General features: G+C 40.0%; 2 protein-coding genes and 1 non-coding gene across 5 annotated transcripts; 1 reads left to right on the top strand and 2 right to left on the bottom strand.

The window, feature by feature from the left end:
- Positions 1-981: 981 nt before the first annotated feature.
- Positions 982-13,652, bottom strand: plbd1b (phospholipase B domain containing 1b). The gene is made up of 11 exons (XM_028567594.1): positions 13,419-13,652; positions 12,625-12,847; positions 12,012-12,095; positions 11,412-11,553; positions 11,170-11,316; positions 10,550-10,694; positions 8,148-8,348; positions 3,792-3,932; positions 3,038-3,223; positions 2,825-2,931; positions 982-1,895 (listed from the first exon to the last, which is right to left on the bottom strand). Exons 1-11 carry the CDS (start codon positions 13,483-13,485, stop codon positions 1,722-1,724), a joined length of 1,617 nt encoding a protein of 538 aa, XP_028423395.1. The 5' UTR covers positions 13,486-13,652; the 3' UTR covers positions 982-1,721.
- Positions 13,257-17,361, top strand: cby1 (chibby 1, beta catenin antagonist). 3 transcript variants are annotated; one of them, XM_028567590.1, is made up of 5 exons: positions 13,257-13,419; positions 14,482-14,580; positions 14,862-14,967; positions 15,083-15,195; positions 16,668-17,361. In XM_028567590.1, exons 1-5 carry the CDS (start codon positions 13,387-13,389, stop codon positions 16,746-16,748), a joined length of 432 nt encoding a protein of 143 aa, XP_028423391.1. In that variant the 5' UTR covers positions 13,257-13,386; the 3' UTR covers positions 16,749-17,361. The 3 variants fall into 3 exon arrangements, with proteins under 3 accessions (XP_028423391.1, XP_028423392.1, XP_028423393.1); XM_028567591.1 differs by lacking the exon at positions 13,257-13,419 and adding an exon at positions 14,122-14,229; XM_028567592.1 differs by lacking the exon at positions 13,257-13,419 and adding an exon at positions 14,126-14,315.
- trnar-ccu (transfer RNA arginine (anticodon CCU)) lies at positions 13,628-13,700 on the bottom strand. The gene has a single exon. It is a non-coding gene; the product is annotated as a tRNA-Arg (tRNA).
- Positions 17,362-17,896: the final 535 nt, after the last annotated feature.

Here is a 17,896-nt window from a genome sequence, read left to right as displayed (position 1 = left end):
GAATCTGAGTATAACGACATCAGGTACACCACACAGGAATTATTTGTGATGAATGGATGTGGTTTCATTTGTATGAGTCACTATCAACATGCAAATTTCCAACATCGATTTCAACTAGTACATTTCTAAATTTAAAAAACTATATATTTACTTGTTATCACTTTAAATTAGTTTAAGTCTGCATGCTGCGCAGTGGAAATTATTAAAGTATTTTAAAGTGTAACACATGTACAGACTAACATTACAGGTAAATGGACTTTGTGTCATGTGACTTTCAACACAGAAATAGAGATGATTAATATTAACGAGACTAGCCTGTGGTTTGGAGGACTGGTTGAGCTATATCTTCATCAGGAGGCAGGTTGAGGTGATGGATAGATCAAACAAACGCAGGACTTTCACCCGGGAGAGTGGGGTTTAAGTCCCGAATCATCAATCAAGCGTCAAAAAAACGAGTGCCATTAAAAGGAATTTACATGAACTTATTATCACGTTAATTTTGACAGCCCTAATATATATACATATACATACATAGTTATGGTGCCAAATCATAACTAAAGTTAAACAAAAGTGGTATAGTAATTGCCCATTCAAATGTATGTGCACATCCCAAATTAGCAGCTATTTAGGCCAGTTTACTATATTGGTTAACATGTATAACAGCCTACTGGTAAAAAAAAAAAATTAAAAAAATGTGTGCAGTATATTTACAAAGAACCAAAGTTAAATATATTTCAGAAGGAAATGTGGAGAGTCTTGATTTGTCATACAATCATATTTTGTCTAACTTTATATTAATTTAAATGTTTTATTTTGAAAGTTTCCTGATTTTCAGTTCTGGTCTAGTTCTTTTAGACAAACTTGACAAAGACCAAAAATACAGGGTCTTGTACTAAATGTAAAACTATTTTGAATACTAAATAAAGATGAAATGCACCACAGTTTACAATATCTGAATACTTTATTGTCGTTATTATTTAGTTGGACCGTTTTGTTCAACACTGTATAAACCTGAGGAAACATTCCATATAACTTAAAACAAAACCAAAAAACAAACAAATAAATTGATTTCAAAATTTAAAAAAATTAATAACATTTCCCTGATGTCTAAAATCCAAAACCTTGTGCAACAAACTTTTACACAGGCTGTGGAAAACCCTCTTAATAAATCCATAATCCTCACGTTAATTAAGAGTCATAAAGTCCTAATGCTGCCACTCTTGGATGGATACTGAGAAATGAGAGCAGTAGTGATTCCATTAGGGTCATCTCTGTGGCTAATGGTTGATGTTAAGATAAAACAAGCAAGTTGATTTCAAAATGCATTTTAGCATTATGTACTAATGGATTAGTAAATAGTCCTTCTACCTCAGACGGGCATTCATCAGCTTTAAAATAAATAACAGTTAGTTTCACTAAATTCAAATGGATTGCATATTGACAATGGGAAATGGTCCCGTGTCTGTATTTAACCCTTCAACAACCAATTCTTAGTTGTGACGATGCACTGTCTGAATTTAAACTGTACTTATATTTCAATTATATATATATGACCAAATTAAAGGGATATTTTTTATCATATTTTGCTAAGCTTCTACATTGTGCCCAGTAATCACAGGTGCACCAGGACTCAGGTGTTCAGTACATTGGTTCTTGATTTGAACAGGAAAGTATGACCTGTTCTACCTAGATGGTAGGATATTTTTTTTGTATCTGTGCTCTCAGGGACGATGCAGTGTGGGCCTCATACGGAGGAAGGGAAAATTGTAGGTGTGTGGGAGACCCTGATGAGTTGTGAGATTGAAGGATTGCCATGAGAACGGACGCAGGCCCTGCGTCGTGGGGCCGTTTATTGCCTCTGCGGCAAGCTGGACAGCCATATTGTAGTCCGTCACCTGTATCATGAGATAGATATGGGTAAGAAGGGCACAAAGGAAGGAAGGAAGGAAGGAAGAAAAGGTCATTTAATATGGTTCAAATATTAAATAGACATCCATGAAGGCATTTCTGTTGCCATTAATGGAGGTGAGTCATTCAAAACCTGCACTTCACTTATAAAGTTTGGGTTCAACTAATGTGGTATGACATTTTAAAACTCCTAGTAAAATTAAATCTGACCTTTTAAAAGCCAGAAATGAAAAGTGAAGAGTGGAACAGCAAAGTATGAAGAAAAGCTACAGACTAACAAAGTTATGTCCATAGCAGCTCTTTCAGGCAGGGTAACCCAGTGTACATATCCTCTGGCATCTTGGATCGATAAAAAAGTTAGTACTTTTTACATTAATTTAAACATGTAGTTATCATTGTCACTGTGAGCATGTTTGCATGCTGACGTTAGCATTTAGCTCAAAGCACCACTGTGCCTGCCGATAGCTAGCATGACTGTAGATGCTTCCTGAGTCCTGTTAAACAAAATAAATAAATAAAAAAACTAAATTATTAAACAACTAAACAAAACAAAAGATAATACATTACAAACATTTTAGGAATTTGAAAACACAAAGGTGGTGGCTATAGCCAATTGGCCTCGTGAGACCGTCCTGATCTCGCAAGCTCCAGTTTTCTACTCACAGATCAGTCTGGCATCTTGAGATAGAGAAAATTTGGAGCCGTTCGCAAAACGACCGACCAATCAGCGTTGGTTTTGAGGCGGGTTTAGGTGTGACGCAATGAGAAGCGACATATTATTCCTAGACAAAAACACATACTGTACATGCACCTATAAATTCAGCACAACACTTTTGTAATAGCATGTTCTACTTTCTACTTTTTCAGTGCATATTGTAAACTTAATCCTGGCACTAATGTTTTGATGGCCTCTGACCTTAGTGTCATAGCAACCTCCTGGACGTGGTCTCCTTGGTCTCAGGTCGTTACGGCAACAGATGGTTTTACATGGATGGCCCTTGGAGTAGGGGTCTCTCTTGTAGTCTGTAACAGAATGTTTTATGTGCATTTTGTGTCACATCTCTAAAGCCCTTTGAGTTCAGGAAAAGATAGAAAATGTGATTAATGCAAGAGTTATTGCTTCACCTACTGTTGTATCTCATGATGAATTTGAGGGAGCCAATGTCAGACACCTTGGCCTGGTCCCTGCGGAGGATTTTGGCTCGGGGACAGAGGTCGTAAGAGAAGTCCTGTCCGTATCTCTTCCACATCACACCGTACCCACTCAGGTTGTAGATTTCAACATGAAATGGTATGTTGTAGGATGGCCAGTAACCTGCCAAATGTAGCATACTGACGGTGGAGGTTGTCCAGACACATTACTACCTAAAACAGCCATCCTGTAGCCTGACAAGCCAGACCCACATCAAGATGTTGGGTCTGGGAACTCACCATTGACGGGGCTCAATCCTAGGGGCGGGATAAACGGTTGTCTTTCAAATTCCCTCTGCACGCAATAGGATAGCACTACAACCAGGCAGAGCAACGAAGAAGGTAGAGAAGCTAGTTGATGGATTAAACTTTTGCCGTATCCGGTCGGCAGAACTCCGAACACATCTGTGCTGTTCTTTGTTCTTTTCTCAAAGAAAAGCTTAACTCCAAGTCTTCCAGAAGACCGCTGTTCCCAGCAGCAGAAACCATAAGCCCGCCCACCGACTCTATACACGATGTGATTGGCCTGACCAAAATTTGTTTTTTCCAGCTTGCAAGCCAACGGAGAATGCCTAGACCCCCCCTGGCTGCAAAATAAATTTGCTGCAACTAGGGTGTGTCTAGATTTCTAGGCTGGCCATCCTGGGTCAAAACTGAACAATCTACAGTATATAGATATGTTTGTTTCTCACCTTTGCGTAAAACTTGAGTCTGATCAGAGTGCATCACCTTCCCGGGAATCTGCTCCACCACAGTCAGAGCTCCATCCGTGATACTGTGACCCAGAGAAACCCTGCTCAGGTCCACCACCATGTACTGGCTGTTATATGTACCTAAAATACAGAGGAGGGGGATATGCTCGGTTTCCTGCCTTTACAGACACAGATAATCCCCATGGGTCAGTATCACCTAATACTAAAAGGACTTTTCTAAACAGTTTTGCATGTTTTAACCACACACGTTTTACACATACTTTACATATCTGCTTGCCACTTCCCTAAGCAAAGTGAGTTTTCTATGGCAGGCAGTGGTTTCACTAAAATCCACCTGGAGAGACTTTTAATAAATAGGTCAACCATCACAGTGAACAATTTGTTGTCTTTATTATTATTATTGGTCACAATAACCACATGATTGTGTGGTACTACAGTTGCGAGCAGAGATCAGCTTCAGAACTGCCCGTGCCGCCACTTTTCTAGGATACTCTGACAGCTGAGATGTGAAGTTGCTTAAAAGGAGCTGTTGTTGTTGTTGTTGGAAAAGAAATACAGAAGAAAGAAGAGTCTACAGCCACGCTAGCAGCGCTGGGTGGCTGCTTTGTAACCTTCTGTGCTTTGAACTAAAAGGTTACGTCAAGTATTGGATGAATTAAAAAGATTTGACCTGCTGGTGGCACTAAATGAAATGTCACAGGATTACCAAAGTCAGTAGGCTTCATCCTCTGGGGACTATGAATATCTGCATACAGTGTCACTGAAATCCATAAAGCCATATCCAATAGTTGTTGAGAAATATTTTAGTCTGTACCAAATTGATGGACCGACTTCCTAGAGCTGTGCTGCTAGTCTGGCTAAAAGTTCCTAAAGCAGGCTGCTGAACAGGAAGGTTAAGCAGCACAATCATCCAAATATCAGATGTCAACGCATCCTTGAACACACCAACAGGTAAACTAACCCTAACTCTGTATTGACTTTATCCCAACTTTCTAGAAATAAGGAAATCGATCCTAAAACTTACTTTAAACTATGCATGAACATTACATACAAAACATACATGACTTGGACCCAAAACAAGCCAATCCACCACAACACCAGGGTATTAAGAGGTTTTAAGGGGCAGAAGGAAAAGACAAACTGTGTGTAAACATTGTTTTAAAATCCCGGAGATGGTCCAGTGGTGAAGGACGCAGACTGGGGACCAAGGGATGTGGATTTGAAGCCCGCCTAAGGTACAACACACAGGAAATGTTTGTGATGAATGGATGTGGTTTCATTGGTATGAGGAATTTTCAACATGCAAATTTCCAACATTGATTTCAACTTGCGAATTTCCAGCATCGATTTCAACATGCAAATTTTCAACATCGATTTCAACTTGCGAATTTTCTACATGCGAATTTCCAACATCGATTTCAACTTGCGAATTTCCAACATCGATTTCAACTTGCGAATTTCCAACATCGATGTCAACTTGCGAATTTCAGGACTTGCGATGCAAATTTCCAACATCATTTCAACTTGCGAATTATCAAATTAAATTTGTTTAAAAACGTATCACTTTACATTTTTTAAGTCTGCATGCTGCTCAGTGGAAATTATTAAAGTATTACACCCCTTAACATATACATAATAACATTACAGGCAACTGCACTTTGTGTCATATCAACACAGAAAGAGAGATGATTAATGTTAAAGAGCCTATCCTCCCCCAAGAAACGCTCCCAATGGTTGTTTGTTCAAGCAGCAATTACGACCTATATTACCATTAATAGTGACCATGCCCTCTAGTGGCCATAGTAGTTATGACGTTATACGTCTTATAGTGACGTATAAGAGCACCAAATTTCCTTGTAAGGCGGCATGTTGGGGTGGTGAATGGGTCAAACAAACAGGACTTCACCCAGGAGACCGGGGTTCTGTTTGAATATATAATTAAAAAATGTTTTAACTTAACGAACTGAATTACATTCAGCACCACATGCGTAACTGGAAGTGAATTAATGTCTGATTCAAACAAACAGGACTTTCACCCAGGAGACCGGGGTTCATGTCTTTATCTAAACTTAAATAGGTCGTTATTGTGCCTTAACCTAACCAAATTGTCTTTCACAACGTTAAAGATGTGTTTAAAACCAATGTGGTTCTCTGGTTTAGATTTACGGTTGTAAATATTTTAACATGCTGCTTTTTGGATGCTTTTATATAGACCTTAGTGGTCCCCTAATACTGTATCTGAAGTCTATTTCCCGAAATTCAGCCTTGGTACAGACTTACAGCCACTAGAGCCAGTCCCACAATGAGCTTTCCTTAAGATGTGCCATTTCTGTGTCTGTAGCTTTAAATGCTATTGAGAGGAGAGGGGGGGGAGGGGCAAGGTGGAGGGTGGGGGTGTGGCCTTGACCAACTGCCACTTTTGGTGCGTTCTTTTTGTCTTGTAATCGCTACTAGTAGCTCGAGTGTGACGTCACATCCATGTCGGAAAATTAATAACCGTGGGTTGTTGCGTTCTTTTTGTCACACAATACTCTTAGTCGGAGAAAAGATGGATTTTTGTAACATTTTTAGTAACATTTAGGATTCTATTCACCCAATTATTGACATATTACACAAATATATTTCACAGTTTGATACATGAAAATTACGTTTTGATTAACGTTAACGTTGGGCTACTGCTCTGCTTTCTGCTCAAGACTCGGCTTAAAGCCATTGTTGTCATATAGCGACCAAGTGTCTCTAGCCAATTTCAGCTGCACAAGCTACAAAATAACTAATTAGGCGGTATTTAACTCCTAATAAGACTGTAGCGACATGCCTATGGGTAGCAGTATACAGTGCTATGTGTACAACTTCTTCATTTGGTTACAACAAAGACAAAAGTGCTTAAAATTGTTGAAAACCCCAATGTTTACTACGTGTGATGCACGACGTAGCCATCTTTGAAAGTGATCTCGGGGTCCTCTGAGTTTAGACGACTTGACGAGTCGTATATACGACCTCGGTGGCGTTCTTTTTGCAACTTCCGGTTCGTAACTCCGGAAAACAACTCGAAAACAATCGACTTTGGTGGACAAAAAGAACGCACCATTTGCTTGTTTGAAAGCCATGATGTCTCTCTCTTTCTCATGGGTGGACCAAATTCTCTGGGCGGGGCAAAGCAGAGAACATGGAGGCAACCTTGCTCCTATGACCTCATAAAGAGCAAGATTCCAGATCGGCCCATCTGAGCTTTCATTTTTTCAAAGACAGAGCAGGATACCCAGGGCTCAGTTTACACCTATCGCCATTTCTAGCCACTGGGGGATAGGCAGGCTGGGGGAACGCATATAAAGTGAAATTTTTATGCCATGGGACCTTTAAACCTAATACTTTATTGAATTGAAGTTCCAACTTTCTAGAGGGAAGGAAATCAGTCTTAAAATGTACTTAAAGTATGCATGAACATAAAACATACATGATCTGTGCCAAAACAATCAAAACCACCACAACACAAGGGTGACTACAGTATATCTAATAAAAGACCAATTATCTAGGTGCATTGCTATTAGTGTATGATGGGCACAGGAAAACCAACATGCACAGTCTTGCATGTGCCTGAGGGATCTGATACGAGAGGAAGAAACACGACAAACTTCTGGAGTTACCGAATTGCACAGAGAATAAATTCTAAATCCTAACCCAGGCCACCACAACAGTTTGGCAGGACGGGGAGAGTATGAGAGCGGAGCTACTGGGAGATGGCAGGACTGTCTCAAGAACACTTTGTCCTTTTCTCCTATGCCTCTCCCATAGCAACATGACGTGAAAGATCATGGCAGCTGGCTAATTACCAAAGTTTAATGTAATGAGAAGGATGGTCTGTTTGCAAGTCTGTTAAATATCTATGGAAACTTGACATAGCCAGTGGTTTAGTTCCTGAAATGTCTCTGTTGGATAGATTGTCATGATATTTGGTACAGACATTTATGTCCCCCTCAGAATTAATTGCAATAACGTTGGTGATTCCCCGACTTTTTGTTATTGGATATATTTGGATTGTTTATTTAAATTGCACTTGTGTATAGTCTGTATGCAGCTTCTATGCATCGACACCTGGTAGGCTACTGTCAGCTAGCACTCAGTAGTCATGCATTAGTAGTTTGTCAGAGTGTGTTATGGAGTTAACATTTTAATACCTGGAAGGATTTAAAGGTTTAAAACAGATTATTTTCAATTGAAGAAAGAAAATCCTTATATGTGTTTAAAAAGTACGTAAGAACTGTTCTCACTCTGGTCCGTCTATGCTCTGGTTTTAAACAACTCCCCCCTTGCCTCACATCAACAGGAATTCACCTGAGTTGTATTTGGAGAAGATGTGCGCCCACTCCTCTCCGCTGTGCGCCAGGCTGTTGGCCAGGCGGACTCTCTGCCAGGCCAGCAGGCTGTGAGGGTCCAGCTGGGAGAACAGAGAGACGTTGAAGACACCGATGGAGGTCTGAGTCATCAGCAGGCCGCTGCCAAGCAGGTAGAAGTCATCCAGAGACACCAGGAAGCCTGGAAGAGGGGTTAGGAGGATGAAGGGTAGAGGAGGGAGTGAGGGGACAAGGTTTTAGGACAAATAATAGCAATGGAATGTTTGAGATCACTTATTATCCTCAACTACAACCTACAGCTTGCATGTAGCTGTCTACCAGCAACTTAAACAAAATTTGAAAAGTTTTAGCCAGGCTAGCAGTTTACCGCTAACACGTGTATATTTATATTACTATTGCTACATACAGGAAGAATAAATACTTCTTTTAATATTTATGCTACTACCATTATATTACAATTACTAGTATGTCTATTAGTACTAATTCTGATGCTGGTACTATTAAAGGTCCCATATTGTAAAAAGTGAGATTTCTTTTTTGATTATAAAGCAGGTCGAGCTGCTATATAAATACTGTGAATCAAACTGCTCAATCCACAGAGTACTCAGAGAAGGTGCCTTTAAACAACTTCCGTACAGTTGTGATGTCACAACTATACTATATATAGAAAGTGCTGCTACAGTGCCGTTACAGTCATTCCCCGTCTGCAATGACGGTGCAGAGACTCCTAGAGCGCAGAAGACCTGGAAAACGCTGACCAATCAGAGCAGACTTGGCTTTTTCTGGAGAGGTTCTTATAGAGACAGGAGCTAAAACGGAGCACTTTTGACAGAAGGTGAATACAGACAGTATTAGAAAAATAATGTGCTTTTTTAACACTAAAAGCATTTAAACGTCCAGTGTGTAACGTGTTTAGTTGTTCATTATCAAAATCTGTGTTACCCGTTCACAAACTTGTCCTTTTTTATGATATATATATATATATATATATATATATATATATATATATATATATATATATATATTACCACCACCATCAATTCCAAGTATTCCTTTTGGCTTGAAATTTTACATTTGCATTTGCATGAACTGGGGTAGATGCTCCATATTCATGCGCCATCTTGAAATACGTTAGCCGGTAAGGGACATACAGGGCATACTGCTCAGACTTTCGCGTTTTTCGCTGTCCCGTGATAAACTCACAGGTGCTGCTAATGTTGCTAGTGGGTATCGTAGCTTCCCGGCCCCGGCAAGTTTGAAGGAGGAACCATGGAGGACCACACGTATTCAAAATCCAAATTTCAGGAACAGGAGTCTCCTTCTTTGCCCAGAAAAAGAAAAAGGATATTGGAAAGAGCAAGAAGCGTGAAGGCTACCGTAGCTGTAATACGTACTTTGAACTGCGTGGCGCAAGAGAGTTGATTGCGATATATGATCTCAACGCTAGATGGGAGAAATTCCTACACATTGGACCTTTAAACATGTTCTAGTAGAAATCCAAAATACAAGTATGAACCTGAAAATGAGCGTAACATAGGACCTTTAATAATACATTTACAGTACTGCTGCTGTTATCAATAATATAAATCATAGGCAGAGGAATATGTCCACTACCCTCACTTTCACCTCTACATAAAGTATTTGTATGGCATTTATTCTTGTTCTGTTGGCCTTGACCTGCTGTGTGTGCTAAATGTTTCACATTGTCAGAGAGAAAGCAGTTTAGGAAGGCTGCAAGGGTCACACATCACCTCCAGTGGCAGGGGTGTATTTCATCTCCTCGTTTTTAATATAGTGAAATGATATCCTTGGCCTGCCGGCCTCTAAAAATAGTGCATTAAAACCACTTGTGTTCTGATAGCAATGGAGCCTGTAAGAGGATTTTTATGGCCTGGACCACTTGGCAAATCTTTGCCCACAAAATTACTCCACCTCCTTTGACTTGACAGTGAAGGGATAGATTTCATCACGGCTCTGTTTTGTACACACACTGCAGGTGGATGTCTCCCCGTCACTGACTAAGCTGTGTGCTAAGCAGGAGAATTACTTTCAGTAGAGAATGTACGTTGAGGATTTGGTATAAAGTCCTTGTTGTCAGTGTTTATATTTTCCAAGATGAAAATGAAATTGTGTGGATTAAGGACAAGCACAATTCAGAGCTTTTACAAGATAACAGCTTGCTGTACTGTTGGTTGACAAACCCTACTGTTCAAAATGCAGGTCATGTATGCAGGTCATGTACAGACTTATACAAGCTGTCAATCTCACTTTTGCCTACTTAACTTATGCCATGTCGTTTGATGATTTATTACAATATAGTCCTGTGCAGTTCATATGTGTGATACCGTACTTGTGCGAGTGTGTGTGTGTGTCTGTGTGTACCAGGGTAACTGCTGAACGACATCTTTCCAGTGGCGGTGTGTGTGTCAGACACCCTGAAGTCCCAGTGTTTATAGATACGCATGGTGGCTGCATACGTATACCAGCTAGAGTGGCCAAAAAGCAGGTTCTCAAAGCCGGGCAGCACCTTGGACACAGAGGAGGGAGAGAGGGAGGGTTGTGCTAGTTTTTTGTCTGACGTCAATAAAACAATGGACTGGTTAGGTCACTCTTGAATGAATTTCTCAATTCCCAATACTTTGGTTTATGACCAAATACCTGCAGAACGAATGACATTCCCACCAGCTGTACTTTGTGTTTAGTGCTAATTAGAAAATGTTAGCATAATAACACCATTAAGGTCGCTGTAATCAAATTATTTTAAAACCAAATAATATAGTATTTCTGACAGCACTCACTCAGTGTCCTCATTCCATTTGCACTTTGTTTTGCCAAAATGAGCGTAAGTGAAAGAGAACATATCCTCCTCCCAATGGCCTTTCGCACTCACGCACTCCAGAAGAGAAAAACCCCATGCACAAGGACCCACAATAAATCGAATTAGCCGTTGAGGCTTCCCAAGTTCTCCCCTTTCAGCTCAAGCCAAATGAGCTTGGCCTAACCTTGATGAGAGCAGTGCAGTGGCCCATTCCTGGCATCCTGAAAGTGCCGGCCCCTGTGGAGGAGTTGGAGCGAGGCGTCAGAGCTGGGACGAGGTCCAGGAGGTCGCCAACCCCATTCAGAAACTGCAAGGCGAATGCTGAGAGAGGCTGGGAGGAAGTTGGAAGTGGCAGAGATGAATGAGATGATACTGTGACAACTCTCTCACCGTCTCTCCAACACACTAACACACACACACACACACCTCTCTGTGTTTGCTTTTGGCCCACTGTGCAGCTCCAGCGTGGAGTCCGTCCAGCTGGGCCAGGATCAGTCCCAGATGCTGCCACAAGGGCTCGCTGTATCTCCTCAGTCTCACCTGCTCTCTGGCCCACTGGTCCTGCTGGCTGTGGAACATTCAGAAAGCTGAGAGCCACTTTGGGCTGTTTCTTTTACTAATTAGTGCATTTGGCTGCTTCTCAAATCTGCTGCCTGATTTTGTTGTGCATCTAAATTCCTAATTACGACAATCACTGCATGCACGAATGTCATTTTTGCATTTAGCATAGACTAGTGTTTGGCAATACTGGCAAAGCTGACAATATTTCATCAATCAACATCTTGCCCACCAAGAAACCTATTTAGGCCTCTGAAAAAGCATTAGACATGATAGCTCTTCATGAAAACTCTGAATAATTAAACTCTCCTTGCTTGCATGTTTTATTGTTTCTCTGTAGCTAAAGAGAGGAACCTCTGGAACAGTATATTAAGAATAAACACGATAAAGACATGATAAAGCCATTATTAGACCAAGTTCTGGTTTAATCACAGTGTGAGCCATGAACGTGATCAGATGAGACTGTACCTTAAAAACCTTTTCAGGGGATTCAAAACCTTCTCATCCTTCAGGAGTTGAGGGTACATGTTGGAGTAATGACTGAACATCTGTCTGCAGAGGAAGAATTAGAACAACTGGACTGTAATCCAATTCATTAAACCAATGATGCAATGTGCATCATTGGTTTTAAAAACAATTAATTAAAACATTAAAACAATGTGCAGTAAACATATTTCAGCTTTATACATACAATTGGCATTTGTGTTACATTTTATGAAGATGTACAACAGCTAGCGTATTTTTTACATTCCTTTTTCTTTTGTTTTTTTGATTATGAGTACTCTTCTAATACTTACACATATTCAACACCCACAGGCATTAGCCTATGGAGACTGATCACTGAAATTATGCTGATTGGCCCTGACTGAGACTTCATCATTATGGGGGATGACATGTTTATTTATGAGCATGCCCTTGAAAAGAATATATTTTGTTGAATTTTCTGATTCTGATTCAATATCTAGAGCACAGGCTTGAATTGACAATGTATGTAGGTGATTTTGTCCATTGATAGAAAACTACAGGTGACTTCACTCTTCACTCTGTATTTGCAGTTCACTACAAGACCTGCAACACTCACCCAGCAGTGAGATAACCTTCCAGGTACCCAGCCAGGAAGAAGGTGGTCTCATCTTCCTGTGTGATCCCTCCATGACCTGCGCAGATCTCCAAGACGCCCCATCCAGAGAGGAGCAGAGTGTCATTGAAGTAACCATAAGCTCCCCCCTCTGTCTCCATCACCCCCTCCTTCAGGATCACACTTTTCTGGGCACCATCCCAGTACACAGTGGCCTCTTGGAGCTCTACCATTATAGGAGGGTGGACAGGGTTACAGGGGTTGAGGTTGGATAACACACATTATGTTACATAATGTCATGACACCAATAGAATGAACCATTAGGAAAATACAGCTTATAAATAGTCTAAAAATAGTACATATTATCATATGTTGCTCTTTAAAGACTAGCACAAGGGTTCAAATTGATTTGTGTAGTTACTTGGACATACAGGTAGAATAGATAATAATTTAGCTTACTATTTGTATTTGAAACTAAATCCAATTTATTGTATATAGTTTGTACAAGGTTTTCTCCCAGTAAACATAGAATGTATAAAATAAGAAAATACATGAATAAAAAACAACAACAATTTAAATAATAATATGTCAAATAGAATGGTATAGTGACGAGCAGAGTAGAACTAAGTTTGCATTATATAACGTTGGGTGCCACCATGATCTGTAGGCTATCCGTTTGTCACACGCGATTTCTACGTAAACAAACAGCTTTTTTTCAATAGTAGGTTTAATTTAGTTGTATTGGATTTAAAATAAGATTCCGTTATGTTTGAATACACTGCGGAAACGTTACTTACGGTAAGTTTGCACTGATGCAGCCAAAGTGCTCAGCAGTACGCACAGTTTGATGCTCTGTTTCTCCATGTCTGTCAGCTGATTTTATCTCAAAAGCCGATGAAGCGCTGTTTTTCGGATGCTGGTAATTTTAATTGCTTGAAACATTTCTCGTCATCGTCATCATCGTTGTTCATCAAAAACAAAAGCTTTCACTCAAAGCAAAAATAATCACCCCAGATGGGACTCGAACCCACAATCCCTGGCTTAGGAGGCCAGTGCCTTATCCATTAGGCCACTGGGGCAGTATATGAGAAGGGCGGGGTCACGGTTATTTGTATTACGAAGACCCAATGTTTTTTCGGTCTTAACTATAGAGTACGTATTTGTATCGCTTAAAACCTCAGTCTTGACAAGCTAAGTTTCTGAAACAATATTTTTTTCATTGCTTTCTCTAAATACACAAATTATTGGAAAGGCCGGGTGACGCGATCACCATGGTGATGCGCTTACGTCTAACGGATGGTTCCATTATCTCCTACCAATAGGGGTATATTAGGTTATCCTTATGCGACTTTGACTATTCAAATATGCATACAAGGTCCAACGTACAAGATTCAAGGGCCGAGTTACATTTTATATGTCGTAAACTTGCTGGTGTTGGCAAATCCCTTCCAATTGCTTTATATTAAAGCCGTGCAATATTTCAGAGTGTTGTCTATTTTACCCAAATGGAACCTTCTTACTTGCGCAGTAGCAGCAAGTATGGCTTTGTTTGGAGAGAAATAGTTTAAACCACCACATTAAGAATTTAAATACATAGTCTGTATGGAGGTAAATATATAAGATTCATATTGTTGGTGACAAAACAACTACTAACCCACCTGTGAGGCAGTCTACACGTTTCAATAAAATGTCAGGTATGAGTAGCTAGCGTGTTAGCCACCTAGCGTTAGCTCGGTAATGTACCATTAGCTGCGATCGTATACATAGCTATGAGCAACGCTAAACACAGTTACTGTGGCTACGTGATACTGCTCCCTATAAAATACTAATGCTACCATTGGTGTACCATCTTTTATAAAGGACCTTAAGAAATCACTCAAGATGCCGCTCTTTGGAAACACATTTAGTCCGAAGAAGATTCCACCTCGCAAATCTGCATCTCTGTCCAGCCTTCACACGGTGAGTTTAGTGAACTTACTTTTATTTGGCAACATCATTTGCTAAAGGTAAAGCCAACACTCGTATATCTCATTGATTCCTTATTTTATATATACTGGTCCCTTAAGAGGATATACAGAGAGATCAACAAAAGCAAATGATTTCTATAACGTGTTTTGAGACAGCTGAGGTGTAGTTGTGAAAAAGGGGCTGCAGCTCAACATTGTGAGTTATTGTTTATTTGGTGTGCATGCAGACTGATCTATTGGTTGTTGTTTTTTTTACCCCTGAATCTCTTTTAGTTGGATCGTTCAACAAGAGAAATAGAGCTAGGTCTTGAGTATGGACCTCCTGCAATGAACCTTGGCGGTCAGAGTTGGAAATTTGAAGAGGGACAGTGGATATCAGGTAATGAGTTGGAACTGCTTCTACGGTTTTTAAGTGCAGAGAACCTTCCCATGGTGATCAATCACTGTTGGTCTCTGAATGGCCAAAACCTATTTCTCTGTCTTTGTTGAAACAGAATCTGGTGGGAATGCGTCTGGTAGGGAATTGCAGCGGCTTAAGAAAAGAAATGTACAGCTGGAGGAAGAGAACAATCTCCTGAAACTTAAGATTGAAGTCCTCCTGGACATGGTAAGAACTCCACAGCTTTGATGATGCCCTTAACGTTCTCAATTGCATTAACCATGCAATATGAAAGTTTATTTTTGCCTCATTTTCAAATGTATTTTAGGAAGATGCAGTGACTTTGGATAAACCTATGGTTTTCATGTATAAATGGACAAATGATATTAGGCATTTTTGGACCAGGGGAACGTTTTGATTATTCTATCCGCAAGAACAACAAATGATTGTTGTTCTTAGAAAGCCGTTTTGAAGGCCTTTTTTCGCTCCTACTTCAAAGCAGGCTTTCTCCCAGCACAAGAGGAAATTTGTATAGTCATTGGTCCAGACATGAGTGTACGTCGATGATTGATCACATGAGCTAATGCAGCACCAGCAACAGCCATTTTAACCGCTAGCTAAATAGCCAGCTGCTAAAAGATTACAATTCAACAACTTAATGCTTGAGCTACATGCTTTTGTCACAACATAGTGTAGCAAGTATGACGGAATTAGCTAAGTTAGCTTGCTAGCCTGCTAATTCCACCATATTAAGGACCTGTACGTACGCCTCCACGACACTGAGGCGGGAAAAAATTGTAGCCGGTCCCTCTCACCCCGGACACAAACTGTGTAAGGTGTGAACCTCTCCCCTCTGGCAGGAGGCTGCGGTCCATCAGGACCAAAACCTCACGCCATAAAACCAGTTTCTTCCCCTCTTCAGTCAGCCTCATCAACAAGGCCCCGGACATCCACTGACACTGACTCTCCTACCCCCATCCCTAGTGCACTGACCTTCATTCTGGACTATACATCTGCCCATTGCACATACTACATATTTTTGGCATTGTGCACTCAACCCATTCAGCCTCCTTTTTCTTACGCTAAACCGCTATTTTGCTATTTGTTTCTGTTTCTGTGTTTATTTCTTATTTATATTTAATATGCTTGTGTATGTATGCAACATTCATCAAGACAAATTCCACGTAGGTGTAACTTACTGTGGAAATAAACCCTTTTCTGATTCTGATTTTGATACTTTCATGTTACCCCAGTTAATGAAAATGAGCCAAACGGCAGGCTAATAGTCAGCAGTAGTCGGGCGCTCCACCTCACTCCCCGCCGCTTACTTTGTCAGTAGGGCAGCAGACGGTCTCTATAGCTAACTAGCCAGCTCCGCAGACGGACAAGCTAGCTAGCTCACTGTCTGCCAGTGGCGTGGAGTGAGGCTGACCAAATTGGCCTGCTCACTTCACTTCAGCGTTCTCGGTAAACCTCCACAGTGGGCAGTTCCTTTTAGGCAGTCCCCAGAACCGTTCCAAAAATGCCTATTATCTTCCTTTAGGCTGCATGGTGCTTGCAACATAGGTCTAAACACTGCCTGTATTTATTGTAAAAGCTTGCTTCATACATTTTAATTGTGCACTTAATTACCAGTTCAATTGTAATTTAGTTTCTTACCAAGTCTGTTGAATAACTGATATTTAATCTTTCCCTTCTAGTTGACAGAGACTACCGTAGAGTACCACATGATAGAGAAAGAAGTGCAGGATATAAAGACTCAACATCGAAGGAAGAAATGACAATCTGATCCGATGCCTTCATCACAGGAAATCTTCTTCATTCTCAGTTTGAAGTTTGTTGATATAAAAAAAGTGGTACTTTGTTTTTAGTTTTTTTTTTTTTTGCTCATAAGTAAGTTTTCACATAATTAAAAAAACATAGGGTCTCGGCCCTACTTGTTTATTTGGAAAAGCAGGGGCACGTTTAATCCGGTTCAATCTTGAAACGGTGCACAACAAGCTTTGAGGTATGTTTTCTCTCGTTTGGTGGGTGTTTCCCAATCAGCAGAGACGTGTATGTAAACTTGTGGTAATAAAAATGCAGTGCACTTGTGCATGCGGCAGGGTGTTGAATGCACCACCATTTCAGTTTAAATAAACGTTTTGCTATGTCTTGTCAGGTTTGAACATGCCCCCGGTACCCCTTGATCTGATTTAGTGACTACTTTTATTTGTTCTGTCCTGCATTTGTAACTGTAAATCTGAAACAACTGTGGACATCTTTGTTCAATACACAGCATCATTTCTACATCTTTTACATCTGTATTGCAAGTGTTGGTCGACGTTTTCAATATTTTTTCTATTAAGTGTATTTTCTATTCAGTTTCAAATTAAATTAATCACAGAGTGTGCATTTTTTTTATTCACATTATTGAGAATTTTACTGTAACCATTAATTGGACTGCTACTTTGTTGAGTCAAAACTAGTGACACATTCAAAAGAAGACAAGGATAAATCTGAGTTCCGCAGACTGAGCAATAATGCTGCCATAAATAATCCTGGTTTATTCTTGACTTTGGGAACAGGATTTTGACAAATATCTTATCTCAAGGTCCACTTACTAGCTTTTGCAGAGCTTTTACTTGCAACTCAGGAAAGCAAAGTTTTTTTTTTTTCATTACGAGATCGTGATCATGTAATGTATCTACTTAGTATTGGTTTTATACCGACCAGGATAGAAAATCTGGTGTGTTGATCTTCTGCATCACTAATATTTGTACTACACGCAATATACTATGATGCAACTATCATATCTCTGTCCCTTGTGAAATGTAGTTTAGGATTTCAATTTCTTTGTGTAAGAATGTATTTATATTAGAATTTATTTTATAGTAGAACTGAGCATTGATAATAGTGTGTATTCAAAATGGGTTCATGTCAGTCAAAG

This window comes from Perca flavescens, chromosome 21 (assembly GCF_004354835.1).
Source record: "Perca flavescens isolate YP-PL-M2 chromosome 21, PFLA_1.0, whole genome shotgun sequence".
NCBI lineage: Eukaryota > Metazoa > Chordata > Actinopteri > Perciformes > Percidae > Perca > Perca flavescens.
The sequence above is the reverse complement of the archived record's forward strand: the minus strand, read 5'-3'. Positions and strand labels throughout refer to the sequence as shown.

Bases quoted from the DNA above. Each gene is read 5' to 3' on its own strand.
- cby1 (XM_028567590.1), top strand. From the start codon at position 13,387: ATGTTTGAATACACTGCGGAAACGTTACTTACG. The intron at 14,968-15,082 runs GTAATGAGTTGG...TTGTTGAAACAG, and splicing joins AGAGGGACAGTGGATATCAG to AATCTGGTGGGAATGCGTCT. The intron at 15,196-16,667 runs GTAAGAACTCCA...TTTCCCTTCTAG, and splicing joins TTGAAGTCCTCCTGGACATG to TTGACAGAGACTACCGTAGA.
- plbd1b (XM_028567594.1), bottom strand. From the start codon at position 13,485: ATGGAGAAACAGAGCATCAAACTGTGCGTACTGCTGAGCACTTTGGCT. The intron at 3,224-3,791 runs GTGAGAAACAAA...TACATTTGGCAG, and splicing joins GACTCAAGTTTTACGCAAAG to GTTACTGGCCATCCTACAAC. The intron at 2,932-3,037 runs GTAGGTGAAGCA...ATTCTGTTACAG, and splicing joins ATTCATCATGAGATACAACA to ACTACAAGAGAGACCCCTAC.